Source organism: Cyprinodon tularosa, unplaced genomic scaffold (assembly GCF_016077235.1).
Source record: "Cyprinodon tularosa strain WSP-4 unplaced genomic scaffold, ASM1607723v1 ctg79, whole genome shotgun sequence".
NCBI lineage: Eukaryota > Metazoa > Chordata > Actinopteri > Cyprinodontiformes > Cyprinodontidae > Cyprinodon > Cyprinodon tularosa.
In genome coordinates, this window is record NW_024039551.1 from 1,395,385 (window position 1) to 1,411,843 (window position 16,459).

The 16,459-nt window shown below is 40.1% G+C and overlaps 1 protein-coding gene across 1 annotated transcript in view; it reads right to left on the bottom strand.

Moving 5' to 3' along the window:
* Positions 1–2,672: 2,672 nt before the first annotated feature.
* Positions 2,673–16,459, bottom strand: part of LOC119773882 (hedgehog interacting protein) — a 44,844-nt gene continuing 31,057 nt past the window's right edge. Inside the window, exons 12-13 of the mRNA XM_038271081.1 lie at positions 4,174–4,322; positions 2,673–4,095 (exon numbers count right to left, since the gene is read on the bottom strand). Of these exons, the coding sequence (XP_038127009.1) occupies positions 3,899–4,095; positions 4,174–4,322 (346 nt within the window). The 3' untranslated portion in view covers positions 2,673–3,898. The remainder of the gene's footprint in view (positions 4,096–4,173; positions 4,323–16,459) is intronic.

Genomic DNA, 16,459 nt, shown 5'->3' on the forward strand with positions numbered 1-16,459 from the left:
AGCTTTCACCCCTACAGTATATTCTCAAAACATCAGGAAAAATGTGCTGCTTGAATGGTCTTTTTTATGAGGAATTATTAAAAGAAAATCAGGAAAGTAGTCTTTAAGGTGCAAATGTTTTTTTAATTTTAATAATTTTTTCCATTTGAAATTCCATTTCAGTACATATGCCTTTTCAGATTTGCAGATTTTTGATGACGCACGCGGCTGTAGGCTACGACACTGGTAGCTGGTGTTGCCAGATTGGGTGTTTTTCCCGCTACATATTAAGGCCTGTTTACGGTGTGATTTAGCCTGGGTTTCGCCTGGAGGGCTCTATAGAAACCTGGCAACCTATTGATCGAAGTTGAACTGAGAGAGCGTGCCGTTCACAGACACCAGAATGAACGAGTTCACAATAACGTTCATCTGGCAGTAATACAGTACGTTCAGTTCACGTTCGCCCAAAATATGAACGAGTTCATGAACTTTCGTTCAATGGACGCGTTCAGGCACAACACTGTATATATATATATATAAATACATACTTTTTCTGTGCGGCCTGGTACCAAATGACCGATGGACCGGTACCGGTCCGCGGCCCGGTGGTTGGGGGCCGCTGCTATACAGGGCCGTCAAAGCCCCTACTAGTACCGGACTATAGCTAAAATAAACTACTAAAGAAATATAAAAAATAAAAAACAGGACAACCGGTCCCACCAGGCCAAAATCACAACGAAAACAGCATCCAAACAAAGGCTGACAAAAATATCGCATGGCAGGTCAGAGGTAACGGCTGCGGCCTACAGCAGCTGGAGACAGGTGCGCCTCCTCCATGGTGGAAATGAATGAGCGAGCATAAAGGTGGAGACGCTCCCAGATAAGAACCCAGCCTATTTATAGGCGGTCCAACAGCCACTAATTGACCAGAAGAAAATATTTACCAAAAAAAGTATCCAAACAAAAATTCATTAAACTAAAGTCAATATTAAACCATCTAGAAAGAAGAATTAACAAAACAGTTCTGTGCCCAGCACATAATATCATAAAATAGAATACTAATTCTATTCTATGGCTAGATATGTTTATTTGTGAACTATTCCAATGTAGATTTTGCTTTAGGTTTCATATTATTGTTCTTTAGGAAATGTCTTTCTTCCATAAGGGCCATATTTGTGCAGTATACAACTGATTGTTGGGATGTTTAAAGCTTGGGAAATCTTTTTTTTTATCCAAATCTAGCTTTAAACTTCTCCACAAGAGTATCTCAGACCTGCCAGGTGTGTTTCTTGTTCTTTATGATCCTATTTGCGCTTTGAACAGACCTCTGAGACGATCACAGAACAGGTGCATTCATAGGGAGACTTGATTCATCATTAGTCATTTAGGTCAACATTAGGTCATTCAGAGATCTTCACTGATTTCTGGAGTTTGTTGAACCGAAAGTAAAGGGGACGATTAATTTTGCAGAAAAAAAAGATGCTAATTATAACAACTTTTTATATCAGAGCTATTAAAAAATTAAAAGTAAGCAAACTAAATCCCAATGAACCTGTTAAGCTACACGAATAAAAAAAAAAAAAAACAGATTTTTTGGAGTTGTGAGAAAATACAAGCTCTCTTGGATAATCTTCATTGATGAATCCTGCTCCTCGTTCTCGCCTTATATTTTATCAGAAATCTTCCTGATGGCAGCGCAGAAAACCATAACTAAGACCTTAAAGTGGCTGTGTATCATAGGAAATATCCTAAAGATGGAAAGAATCACTAGCTTGAGATGGAAGAAGAAACATTTGGAAAAAAGCTAAATAAATGGAAATAAACTATAAAACAACAGTTGAAACTGAGTTTTATAGATGAAAAACTGAGTCCCACAGCTTATGTTTGTTCTATTTTAATTTTACACTGTTTTTATGTATTTTTTTCTTTTATTCTTTATTTTTTTAATTTTTTTTATTGTTAATAATTTTTCAGTTTTGTTAAAAAGTAAAAATGGTAAAAAAGGAAGCTTAGCGGTGGCAAAAGGAAGAGAAAAGAAAAAGTTGTGTTTTCTTTTTGCCTGCTTCCCCTACTAAATTACAGGAAACATGATTTGTTCCCATCAATTACCACATTAAAAAACTATATTTTAATTTTATCCTCAATTTAAATCCATTTTCCTTTGCTTTTGAGACAAAGTACTTTTTTTTATTGTGAAAAAGTCTGAGCCAGAACAAAGGAAGCCAGTCCTGAAGACATGCTATAAATTTTAATAGACATATTGATATTTCTGAGGAGAAACAGAGTTATCCCTAGTTTTATTTACAATACAGGCATAAAAATGTCACATACAGTACAATAGTAAAAACAAAATAGAGAACTTAAATAATTATTTTATTTGTGTAACTACTTAAATAATGAAAACGGTTATTCTATTCACACCCCGCCATCTCAGCAGCTACAATGCAACTTTCACATTAAGTGCTAAAAGAGTTATAATTTCTTTTTTTTAATCATTTTACAGCATGAATATTCAGTCCTGATATATTAAACCCAAAGTGGAGCTGAGCAACGCAGGAGATGGACGACCAGGAGGAATTTATTGGGTTGCTTTTTAAAAAACACGAAGAAAACTTTCAGCATCCAAACATGTGGAACAGAAGCGGAGTCTTCTTTATGACTTCTGAAATAAAACAATGAGTGAATGCATATGGCCAACATCTCTCCCGACATTCCCAGCCGTGTTTGACTCACATGCAGCTCGTTAGAGGTTTCAATCATGGGGATTATTTTCCCTCAGCTTAATCTGAAATCTGCTCTTTATGGATAAGATCTGCCCCTGAGCGTGTGGCTCGGAAACCCCACGCCATCTCTGATCGTCTCACAACACCGACGGATTTTTGACAGTGGTGATATAATCATATATCGGTGGAAATACATGGTCCCCCCCAACTGTTGTGAGCTTCTTTATGCAGGCACAGACATGCATTACGGTTACACTGACCCCCGCTCCCCCCAAATAAAACAAAAGAAAATCCATACGTGTCTCTTTGAAAGCTGCAATATATGTGTAGAACATGACCTGACGAGTTTGGAGTAGAACTGCCTTCTAGGACACTGTATTCTTTCTCCCTCATAAAAAATAAACCCTCCTCTATGAGAGTGATAGTAATGCTAAGTAGTACGCTCTACTGGAAATATACATTGCTGCTTCGCTTCTTCCCTTTGTAGTTTAGGTTTTGGGTTTCAGTTTCAGTGTGTGACAGTGAAGTCAGCCTGTGATTCAGTGAAGTCAGCCTCTGACTTCGGTACAGCTTTAAATTCATGTAGAAACATGAAGGTCAGGCAGTGAAGCCAGAGAGCCGTTCTCCATCCTCAACCTTCCCCTTGGTTCGCTTCTTTGTGTGTTTGGCTGTTCTGCTTTAGTTGTCATGACGATGTGTCCACTAACTAAATAGAACATCATGGATGATCGACGATCTTCAATCAGACGCGCGGCAGGGTCGATGCGGCCAACGACTCCTGTTCCTTCAGTGTCTGTTTGTGGATGATTTTTTTTCCTTCCTCTTCTGAAGAAGCATCTGGTTCTTGAGCCGATTTTTAATCCCTACCAGAGTCCTGAAACGGCTTGAAAACAGACCCAGAGTCTTGTTTTGGTTCAGTCCTTGAAGCTGTGGAGGCGGGTGAAGAAAAGCCTGCAGGCCCATTTCAAGGTTAAGGGGCTTGGATGCCAGGCCCGGTGCTCAGAGCGTATAGCTTATAGTGAGACATGGGAGAGTTCTGGAAGCTGGGAGTGGACCCCACAGTCTGCTGGGTGGATCTGGGATTGTGTTTGAAAAAGCCACCTTGGTGACATCTTGGTGTGAGTCTGCTGGCAGTGAAAGGTAGATCTGTGTCAAGGTGCGGGTGGCGGCGGGGAGCGGCCCCCCTCTGCTCACCCCTATACGATGTAGCTGGTAAGGTCCAAGAGGTATGAGGTCACGTCGATGATGTGGTCCAGTATGCCGTCTTTCTCCTGGTCGTTGGGCATCCCCCGCTCACTCTTCTCACACTGAGCGCCGGAGTAGCCGCTTTTACACAGGCACTGGTTTGGCTCTATACAGACCCCCCCGTTGCGACAGGCTGGTTCACATTTAGCTAAAGAGGAGCAGAGAAAATGTTTAGAGCTGTTCATGAACAGAGCAGAGCAGGACTTCCTCTCGCAGTGGTACTCACCTATCCGGCAGAAGGGCCCCTCCCACCCAGGGCTGCAGCAGCACCTGCCAGTTGGAGTACAATGTCCGTTCTTGCAGTTTCTGGAACAAGCTGTCATTAACAGCTCTGGCGGCTCCACCTGACGCCGACACTCCTTGGGGTTGTGAGGTCTGCAGCAGACATCGAGAAGAATGAGAGGAAACTCAGTATGAAGGAAGGAAATAGCACAACCACAGAGTCTGAGAAAATGGTGCTAATTATCCAACGTCTCCATGACTACAAAAACAGAAACATCTCAGATGGATTTCTAGTGTTTCTATAGAGACACTTGAAGGGCTGCTGGTTGCAGACCCCTGGTTTAAGGACGCAGCAAACATGGCTGTGATCTGCTCTACAGAATCAGAACCAAAAAGCAGCTTTTAGCTCTTCTGCTCCATTGATTTGGAAAAAAACTCCCAGAACAAATATTAAAGAAAGCCAACAATGCTTCAAACCCAGACTTGCGGCCTTTAACTCAGCCATCTAAACATTACCAGTTACGCTTCCAAAAAATAATCAATTCATCTTTTTTATATATATATATATATATATATATATATATATATATAAAACCCCCACCTCTCGCCCATTGACTGCTGGAGATAGGCACCAGTACCCCTCGCGACCCCACTTGGGACAAGCGTGTAAAGAAAATGGATGGATGGATGGATGGATATATATAAAACTGCCTATTCTCTTAAATTCAGTGTATTCTCATTATGAGTTCGTATGAAATCGTACGAAAAGTTATGCACATGAAAAAGTAATTATAGCACTGTTTTTCCCATTTTTACGTCCCTCCGCGGATCAGCTTTTTTTGTCTGTCTGCCTGCGCATGCGCACTGATCAGTTTTTTTGAGGAAAAACGTCCAAAACGTACGAAATAGTGTGCATAACTTTTCGTACAATTTCATACGAACTGATAATGAGAATATGTTGCTTAAATTATGTTACCTCTATCACTATTCGTTGTTTCGCATGCTCAGCCTTCTGAATTGTCTTACCGCTGGAATGTGCTTGAGAAAAATTTTGCCTAGAAGAATTTGGTGCTGTTCGTTGATGACATTAAACATGTAGACAGAGTTTGGATTAAAGTGCAGAAATCTTGTAAATTCAAGCTTGTAAGTGTCTAACTCTTCTAATGCTTTTGCTTAATCTAAATCAGGCTCAAAATGCTACTTTGCTTGATTCCTAAATCTGTGGTTGGTCCTCATCAGTTCTGCTGTTTAAGCAGCAGCCTCTCCCTCATCTGTAAAAAACTAGACCATCTCCGGTAGATCGCCTCCTCCAGAAAGCATCTACCTTAACTGCACTGTGCCTGCACTGCAAACAAACGGCCACTTCCTCTGATCAGGGAGGGGTGATGGAGGCAGAGGCTCAAAGTTCAGACAAATGGCTCCTTTAGCAGCTAATCTGCAAGGCAGAAAACTCTGTATTTTTAGCTAACCTCTACGACGTGAAAAGCTGTTTCTGGACTCTGTTTAGTCAGATGGGGAGAGGTGGCTTTGCTTTGGAGGTAATAAAAAAAGCTTATTACTGTCTTATAAATATTAGATTAGATTAAACTTTATTGTCATTTCACAGGTACATGTACAAGGCAACGAAATGCAGTTTAGGTCTAACCAGAACTGCAATAGCAGCAAGTGCAGGATAAATAATGGTTCCATAAATACAGGACATGGGTTTCTGCTGAATGAGTATAGAGATGAATACCATTATAAATAATGAATATTATATATAAATCACTAGTGTTATGAACTAAATTTACAGCTGGACATGTACCGAATATAATATACAGGTGGATATTATAAAAAGGGTTTTTACAGTTATGTACAATAGCATTTATACCTCCTATAAATATGCCTTTAAAGGAGATGTTTGGAAAGCACTGAAAGTGAATGATAGAGATAAGCGTTCCAGGTTGAGACATTTAATAAGAAAAATTGATGAAGACCTGCTTCTCATCAAAGATTAGATTCAGAGGAACTAAATCTGATATTCATACATTGTTCTCCTTTTACCGCAGCTGTTGAACTACTTTGTGTTGGTCTAGAACATGAAAACCATGTTGGAAGGAAGGAACCTTAAGCCACATTTCAGTGCTGCGTGATGAAGCTAAAAGACCAAAAAATAGGGAAGTAAGGATTTATTTTCTTTTTTATAATCACATTTTATGAGATTCTGCCTTTAAGAGAGTCGAGCTGCTCTAGTTTTTTTTACAAGCCTCAGAAGGAACAGCTATAAACTTCCTAAAGGTTAAGAGCTTAGAAATCAGTGTAAGGGTCCAGGATAACAACTGGAACACGCAGCACGTGGGCAAAGGAAGGAGAACAACTAAGCAGACCTAAAACAATCCTCATTTCTCTTCAGGTTTCAGTCTGACTATTTAAATACTCAAGAGCAACAGAAAGTAAAGCAAAACTGGTAAACAAAAAATTTTTTTCAAAAGTTGCGATAATTTGTTTTCTTTATCATAGTTAGGGATGCAAACAAATAACATTCTTTCAAATAATTAATGTTTTATTAGACAAAGTCAGTTGTTCCAGCAGTTTAACTGAACATTTTGCTTAGCAGGAATTTCCGTACACTAGAGGGCACTGCTGTTCATTTGAAGATTCTCTAGGATTTAAAAACCGGTAATGTCAGAGCGGAGACATTCTATAGCGAAAGCAGAGTACGTAGTACGTAGTATTAAAACCGGGCTCACAACGAATGGTGCTGCTGTGGTGGAGGTGCTGCGAGGAACCCAAACCATCCAAATCAATGTGAACACTCACATCTGCCTCAATGCAGTGTGGGTACAGTCACTGAGGTGGTGAGAATCAACAAAGTAATTTCGGAAGAAGCATGTGCGGTCATAGCCTCGTGAGACCATCCTGATCTTGCAAGCTTTCAAGGTTTCACTCGCAGATCAGTCTGGAGACTCTCCGTTACAGAAAATTTGGAGCCGTTCACCAAACGATCGTCCAATCAGCGTTGGCTTTGAGGCGGGTTGAGGTGTGACGCAACAAGAAGCGTGACAGTTCAGTCTAAAGAACATGGCGGCTTCAGCCGATGAAACTGGCGTTAGCGTGGCTATCGAGCAAGTTTTATCGGAATTACAGAGTATTTCTTCACTGAAAGAAGAGCAAAACACTGCTCTGGAGGCTTTTCTCAGAGGAAAAGATGTCTTTGCTCTTCTCCCGACTGGTTTCGGCAAGAGTAGCCTGGCTGTTAGTACGTCATATGCTTTGTTGATCTGATTGGTTTATTTGGCCCGTCTATCACCAACATAGGCCAATCAGCTAACCAGTATTTTCGCCCCTTCCCAAAATTACTTCAACGGAAGGTTTCCAGGTGGATATGCGGAGCAAATCCATCTGGCGGAGTCAGGTTAGTGCGGTCAGACGCCGCTGACTGAATCTCACAGAGCAAAAAGGAAAAGTTGATGGAACAAAGACTGCCGAATTTCAGAATAAAGTCAACCTATGCTGATCGGACTGGCGAAAACAAGAAGGCAAAGCTTTGACTGAATAACCCCGGGAAGAGTTAACTTTGCACTGCAAGCTGGGTTTTTGTGAAATCTAAGTTTTCGGTCAAAACAAATCCATCTAGAAAGACTCACGCTAATATGTCCATCTCATAACAACCAGCGGGTCAGACCAATGACATGCCAGCAGTGTTTTTTGGGGCAGGACTTGTAGGAATGAAGACAGACAGAATGGCCTTGCCGGGGCATTACGAAAAAACAGATACACTGGAGGACTCACGTGTGGACTTGGCTTTAGCATAAATAGCGACAATTTCTTGTTTAAAGGAGTCATAGAATGATTATATAGGGTATTTGGTGCTGTTCATTAAGGTCTCTGAATAGGGTGTGTAACATTGGTTGGGCTGAAAATGGCATATTTTCTGTTCTATGAGCCCTAATGCAAGCCTGGTTATAAGCCGTAGAATGAAACGACAGGTTTTCTTCCTTTTATGCTATGCTCATGAATATTTAGATGAGCTGTGCGCTGATTGGTTGGTTCACAATTGCTGAGCAAAGACGCATCATAGCATCAAGCACTCACTTACTGAAACATTAAATTGTTGATACGGTATGGTGACCAGACTTCCTTTTTTTTCCTGGACATGTCCTACTTTTCATACCTATAAAAAATGTCCGGAAGGAATTTCAAAATCGTCCAGGATTTTGGTCAAACTCCACTTAGTTCTAGACGCATCAATCTGGCTGCTGCCAGATTAGAGAACAGTGTGATCCGTGTGAACATTTTGATTCTTGAATGCCATCTTTACAGCTAGAACCACAGCTGCGGAGCTTGGTCGTAGCCTTCGGTGGGGCCCTGCCTTACCCTGTTTAATGGATCCAAGGATCCAGAATGAACTTTCTGTGGTTCTTTTAGTAAACCTAATCTCTGGGTGAAGTCCTTCAGTTCTCCCCTAACTAGGCCCATTAAGCTGCGCTGCATGGAAGGGCAGCAGAACTTCTCTGCTGAGATCAGAAGGAGAGGATGATAGAAAAGTGGAGGGCATTAAACTAAACATTTGGAACACTAGAAGAAGAAATGCCGGCAGTTAGCACGCTAGAAGCAACTACTAGTATGGAGGTAAGTTCTAACATTTCTCTGAGAGCAATGCTCAACGCCATTCCTACACAGAACCGATTGAAGAGAGCCTCAACAGATGTAATAACCCTGACCTTCCCTGTCTGTCGGGGTTAATGATGTTTGTTTGCTAATAAACATCACAGAAATGGATGTGAGCAAAGATATGAATGTGTAAAACAATCAATTGGAAACCAATATTCAAATTCATATCACCTCTATGAGTTAGTTTCTTAGCATAAAATCGCAAACCAGACACATTAAGGTCTGTGGCTCTAAGCTGGACAGAACCCGGCTACTTTGAAGGCCGCTGCAGGGATCTTCGTTCACACTGTGTCTTTATGTGGTCTCCCCTCTAACATCTCTCCAATCTGAGGAGCAAAACAAATCACATGGCAAAGACAAGGCCCCTCTCAAATATAAACATAAGTTGGAAAATTCGCACAGACACAAACACAAACATCTCCACACCATATGTGTGAAGTTTGAGAAGCAAATGGCGATGTTGCGATCGTTCCATATTAAGACAAACATCCAGACACGCACATCAGCAAATGGGCTGAAACCAAATCTCTTCACATCACGCTCCATAGATCTGGAAATAATAGAGTGTGTAATCAAGTTCAAATGTGAAGTGTCTGTTGGTGCCTGCTGAACCCTGGCTCGCTCGCACACACACACATCAGTGTGTCTGTTTGTGGGCGAGACAGAAAGAAATATTGCTGTGTTAACATTTCTGTTGTGCTGAGGGACAAAATGCTGGACAATCCAGCACACAGTTACCGGACTCTGGTCGACTGATTCTGCTACGAGAAACAGCAGGCATGAGCGGTGAGGTCAGTGTGTGTGATGTTTGGGCCATTAGAGAAAAATCCTCGTCAATCATGGCCAAAGAGCAAATGGTCATTGAGCAACAGGAGCCAAAACTGGATGCAGTTCAGGAGCAGTGCTGAAAATCTGCTCTTTTAAGGCCAACGTTTCTTCATGGTTATAAACTCCACCTGTGACTGATATCGTTCACCTGACAGACACACGGCCAATCGTGTTGTGTGGCCTTGTTCACATCTATAAAACTAATGATATGAAAAACAATGTTTGATTTCTTCATACTTACTCTGACACTGTTGCATCAAAATCCAGATTTCTTTCCATAACTACAATCTTATGTTTGCACAGTTGTGATAAACGTGTTGGATTTATTAAATGTAATAATAAAGGATTAGGCTGATATTCCTGCAGCTCATCAGTGTTTAGGTAAAGCACAGTTACCAGGAGATCAAAGATTTAACTCTTCTTCTCTGTGCCTTATAAAATAATTTTTTGTATTTTTTTTTTTTTTGCTCAACTTTAAATGAAAAAAAAAAATGATCTTTAGAAATTATCATTTTTATCAAAAAAATATTCTGAGCACTTTCAAGATCTAGATTCAATAAAAAAAATGACATTGTGCTTAGATTAGCGGATAACCAGCGGTGTTGTAGAGGGCCGCACTGGGTTAACGCGGTGATTTCATCAACTGTCAGACACGTGCTTCAAAACACTCCAAGCCGCTTCTTGTAATTGCAATCATCGATTTATTCCATTTGACCGTCATAATCCAGACTTTACATTGACTGATACATACTGACCAGGCTATACCATACTATGATGCCAACAATATAGCACGATCAACAGAAATTACGACCAGCACCGGTGCACCCGCTTCCTCATACATACAAAATTCAGCGCACCAGTATGACTCCCATTCATACCTTAGTGACACCTTAGACGCACCCACCACCCAGGTGTCAAAGCCGATGTGCTGCTGCCACATCAGTAATTGCTTATTTTGATCATATGGCTCTTACAGTGCTTTATTAGTTTTTGTTCTCCTACTACCTGACTTCAGTCTGAGCAGTTGGTTCGGGGGATCGATGACTGATGTCCCCCTGCAGGCAGATTTCACCTATTTTAAGGTTTGATGCATTTTAGTGCTGCAGTCATTATTTATCGTTACAGCTGTTTCTTTCTGTCCCTTTTGCTCTCAGACTAAATTGGGCAGAAGTCGTTTGTTTGTTCTGCTTCCTCAAGAACTTTTAAAATAAATGAATTTCTCTCTCTGCGTACTTTTACTTCCTAAATAAAAGTTCTCGAGGCTGATTCAATAACATCAACCTATTTTATTTTTAAATGTGTTTTTTTTTTTTTTGCTCGCTTTTGGCCAAGCCTCACTTTAAAAATAGTTTTTTTTTATTTTCAACGATTAAAGGCCTTTATTGTCAAATGAAACTTAATAACTAATAATAATAATAAATATTAGTTATCAAGTAATCTATTGAACTTTTTCTGAATTGATCTAATGAGCAGATTAACATTTCTAAATAACAACAGTGTTTGGAAAAAGTGTTTTAAATGAATTGTAAATAAGTTTTTGTTATTTACAATTCATTATATATATATATATATATATATATATATATATATATATATATATATATATATATATATAAAGGTGGGTTAATCTTTCAACAAATTGTGTGTTTTCAATTTTTCATCTAAAGTTATATTAGTATTATTCCAGGAAACGATTTAATTGGATATTAAATGAGGAGATTATCATTTTAATAAGCGATTAATCGGACCATTTCAGCTATTTTTATATTTTCTGTTTACCTCCCTGCTTGTCAGACCCCCCCCCAATAAACACCCTGACTGATTATGGTAACAATAACAGGGCTGTTGATGTGCTGTAATGGCTTTTAATTTCAGGATAGAAGGTGGTGGTGGTGGGGTGGTGGATTCCCATGCTCCCATCGGAACCCAACTGCAGACACCCATGCCTGTTGGCTTTTGTTGCAGCAGGCTGCATGTAGTTAAAAAAAGAGCAAAAAAAGGGAAGAAAACAGAAAGGGAAGCAAAAAGAGAAAGCGTAAGAGTCCCTGGAGAGTTGGGGGGTCTGTAGTGAACACTGTTAATAGCAGCAGGGGTCAGCAGCACTGCTAAACAGCCTGTACGGCTGCCAGGGAGGCTGTGAAAACAGCACCTGCTGCTAGCGCCACTTGACAAAGGCAGCTGGGTCAACAGCCACTGTGGGAATTTATCAACTCTGGAAGGGGTGGTGCATGGGTGATAGTGAGGGAGGGAAAAGCCAACGGTGCGCTCAGATCAGTTCCACCGATGCCCAGAAAGAGACGGAAACAGCTCAGCACCGATGCTTGCCTTCACATTACAACATGAGATCATAAATTAAAGGTTTGGGAGTTAATATACCAACATATGGTCCAGATAAATGAAGCATGAAGCAAAGCTCCCCCTGAGCTCAACGTTACCACGCAAACGTTACATTTTCTTTAACATATTTTCTAAAATTTGTTCCGAATCTGTCTAATTTGATCCCAGAGCATATTTAGCTTGTTAGCTTGTGAGGCCTGTTTGATTGACATGAGGTAAATGTGAGAAAAGGGCTGTGGAGTGGTGTACATTGTGCACCTCAACAATGGCCTAATCAAACGGGCCAGTGTGGTCTCCTTTGCTGTTTTGTCATCAGACTCCATTGTTTGGGGGCTCCTTTTGTAGGTTCGTTCCTTGTTTTAATTGTGCGAGAAATTTACTGTGCATTGTAGAATGGGGGGCTATTCAGTGAGGCTGGCATGCGGCTTTGTGAAGGAGAGGACCACAGCAGAGATGCAGGAAGATTTAGGAGGGACAGGGAAATAGAGAAAAGGCTTTTTTTCCCTGCAGGGTGCTGGAAGCAAACACAACGCACGCTCACAAAGGCTCACAGATGTGCACCCACCACCCACACAGTTTATATCCATATACACAGCCAACAGGGAAGCAGAGATCTCTGACTTCCATGGCTAACCACCTTTATGAAGGATCAGAAGCAAATTATCAGAGCATCCAGTTGATAAAACAACTAATGTGTAAAATATCCATCCTCATGTTTTTTTTTCTTTTTCCCGTTCTCTGCAGCCAGCAGTTGCACTGAACAAAAACCTAAAAGTACGTCCCGCTAGAACAGAATAGATCTACATTTTATTGTCCCATTGAGGAAAGTTCTCAAAAAGGCAAACGGAAATAAAAACTTAACTCATCACTAAAGAAAATTAAAAGATTAAAGTCCAATCAAAATGGGGAATCAACCATCAGAATAAAGAGAAAACTCACCAAGCATCACCAGTTAAGCTCAACAACCAGCTGCTCAGAGCAAAGCTCAACCACCAATCAGAACCAGTAAAACAACTACAAGAAAACAACATTTTCTCAGACTGTCTGTCAGGTCATTTAGAACAATAAACATTATTTCTATCTGAGAAAATGCAGGGTTAACATCATGGCCCTTTGGCTGCTGGTACGATGCTAAAGCTCATCAAATTGGTATGATGATATGCATGAGTCTGGTTCTGGGTCTACTGAAGGTTTCTTCCTTTTCAAATGGAGTTTTCTAGGGATGCACGATATTGGGATTTTGGCCGATATCTGATATGCCGATATTTTAAAACTCATTTAGCCGATAACCGATATCGATACCGATGTTAAAGCTGGACAAAAATAAGTAGTCATTGAAAATAGCAGTTTTGTTATCCATTTCTGACACTTTGAAAAATAATATACTCAAATATATTTTCATATGCTGATATCAAATTGATTTTTAAAAACGCGGTATCGATCTATTTTACTTTCAGAATCTCGTGAAATTTCATTGTTCTGTTACAAACTCTTGTGATATTTTGCAAATTCTTGTGAGATTTTGTTAGTAAAATAGATTGATACCGCGTCAATATATCAACATATAAAAATATGGCAAAATTTTGTGAATTTTCGGGGCATTTCGTAGCATAACGATGACATATAGCAATATTTCATTAGTAAAAGAGATTGATATGGTGTTTTTAAATGGAAATATATCCGCATATGAAGATATTGTGATATTTTGATTTATCAATATTTTTTCCTTCGTCTTTAGAAGTTTTTAAGTCTGTAAAAAAAAGAAGTTTTTGAGGAAGAAGAAGAAGTAGTATTTTATTATTTTTTTTAGACTTTAGAAACTCAGAAGCTGATCAAATATCGGGTTAAATATCGGTGGGGTGGCCGATGTCCGATATTCAGTTTTAAGGCCGATACAGGCCGATACTGATAGGGGGCTGATTATATCGTGCATCCCTAGAGTTTTCCTCTCCACTGTTGCTGCATGCATGCTTTGTGTGAGGGATTGCTCAAGTTTCAGTATCTATTGTCTCTACAATCTCAATCTGTAAAGTCAATATTGGATGAAATAAGCTGGTTTTACTTAAAGAGAACTTTGAACCTTTAATCTGGTTGATCTGGATCTATAAAGCGACCTGAGAATAAATGTGTTGGGAATTGAAGTTGTAGAAAAACAATCAAATAGTATTGAATGACTGAGATGGATGGAGCAGGGGCTTAAACCAGCAACCCACCAGTCGCAGGACCAACCTCTACCTCCAAAACCGCAAAGAATATTTTGCATCTCGGCATTTAGGACCAGAGGCCTGCTGCTGCGGTTGATGCTGGTTTTGCATGCAAAGCCTTTTTTATTAACTTGTTGCAGCACAGAACACATGCATAGATGCCCATTCTAAAGATGTGGCAATAATTAAGGGGGGGTTATATAAATATATAATCTGAAATCGTTTCATCCCATTGCCCTGCCACAAATAAACCTCCTCCTACTTTTTTTTTTTGCTCTCAAGTACGCCATCACTCATACCGCACACATTCAGTGTTTCAAAATGCATGGTGGCCTATTTATTATTGGAGGGGTACTCCAACTGACAAACAAATACCTAGAAATGAAGTCATCTGGCAAGGACATGTTTACACAAACACTGCTGAGCGATTTTATGGCTGATGTTTTCTTGTAAGCCTTTACCGCTCCCCCTAAGAGTTACACCATTTTCCCTCCGCTATTCCATGATCCCAAACATGGAGTTGATGAAAACCCAACCCTACATGCTAAACTGGACCACAAAACCCACCATACCCAATAAGAAAGCTCATTCTGGACAAGCCTTAGGGTCCAGATGTCCCTGTGGAAGAGAAAAGATGGGAGGACCACCAGACTTGATAACATGCTGAGGTCAGACCCGTTAGCTACTTCATCCACTCCCTGTGTCGTCCCCTCTCCATTCTCTTTGTAACCAGATCCTTATAATGAAGCCAGTGTGTATTAGGAGTCAGGTCTCCAGCACCACAGGGTCCACTCAGACTAAATACGTCCAGTTGACGGTGGAAATAACTGTTCTGTGGGAGGATTGCGCTCAGCAGCCGCTCCAGAGAACATAAATACGGAGCAAGCCGCTAGGGCCCCCTTCGAAACAGCTGTGGTTTCATTAATTGTGCGTATGCCTGGGTGGCACTGTCGTCACTCAGGAGTAATCAGCTGCAAATATGTTTCTATTATGAATCCGCCGCAAACAGATCCTCCCCTGAGAGTCTGCTTTTCATAGTCGATCTGCCACATTTCAGCAAATATGACAAACCTTAAGCAGCACAGCAGGTTCTGGATGTTCTTTGTTCATTTGGCTCATTGACTTAGTGGTTAGTCTCAGGCCAACGAGAGCTTTCTCATCCATCATGAGCAGAAATGCAGATGATAAGAGAGGTGGAAACAGTGTGAGGTTTGGTTAGGAGCATGAAATGAAACTGGTTCTAGAAACAAAGTCTATCTGAATAGTTCTCTTTCTTATTCCTTCTGTGCTGAGTAGGTTATTCTTCCTCCTTTTAAGAGGTGTGTTTAATTGAGTCCTTATCTAATACTGGAATGCATGTGGAATGTATTATGACCAAGTGACACATCTATAAATGGGAAGGTTACTTTCATTACAAACTAACTTTCATCAAACTTCTTGAGTTCTAGTTTGCAAACAGATAACCAATTTCTCTCAGTAAATCCAACTGTGTGCTGAAGCCTAGACATGACCGGTAAGCAGTAGTGTTCTTGCATAAATCTTTATCCAAAATGTGCAAGAAAAATAAGGAAGAGGAGGTGTCAACGTTTAGCTACAGGTGAACTTTACATTTTGTTTATAATTGTCCAAATTTTACCTACAACCCCAGTTAAGCCACTTTCAGTTCCTCCCTTACAACAACAGCTGTGTAATATCCCATAGTTTCTCGAGCAACAATTTGTTTATGTTTTTTCTTGGGAGAATCCAGTTTTTTTTTAAGTTTGATGAGTGACATTTGTTTTTCTTTTTAATAAAAGTATTATAGCACAAAAAATGACATAAATTCTAGGAAGGCTCTTTGGTAGAGGCTGTAATCCTAATAGAATATGCCTCTAAAGCACAGCTGATTATAGTCTGATTAACTCTAAGTCATGTGGGATAGGCCTGTGTCTTCAATGAGGAAAAAATGGGTCCGAAAACCAGTTAGAAAATACATCTGGTTACAAAGTCTGTAAAGTCTGTGTGAAAAACGACTTGAGGAGAGGTGTTACTGGATGGATGGATAGATTGATGAATGATGGATGGATGGATGATAGATAGATTATGGGTGGGTGGATTAATTAACGGATTGGTTAAAACCAAAATTATTTACTTTTAGGATTATTTTTCCTTTACAGATATTCTGCAGATGGTTTAAATCATCCTTTGGTTTTCCAGATCTTACTCTGTTGTATTTTCGACCAGCTGGTTTTGGAATGACACAATCAGGTACAGAGTTAGCTACAGGTG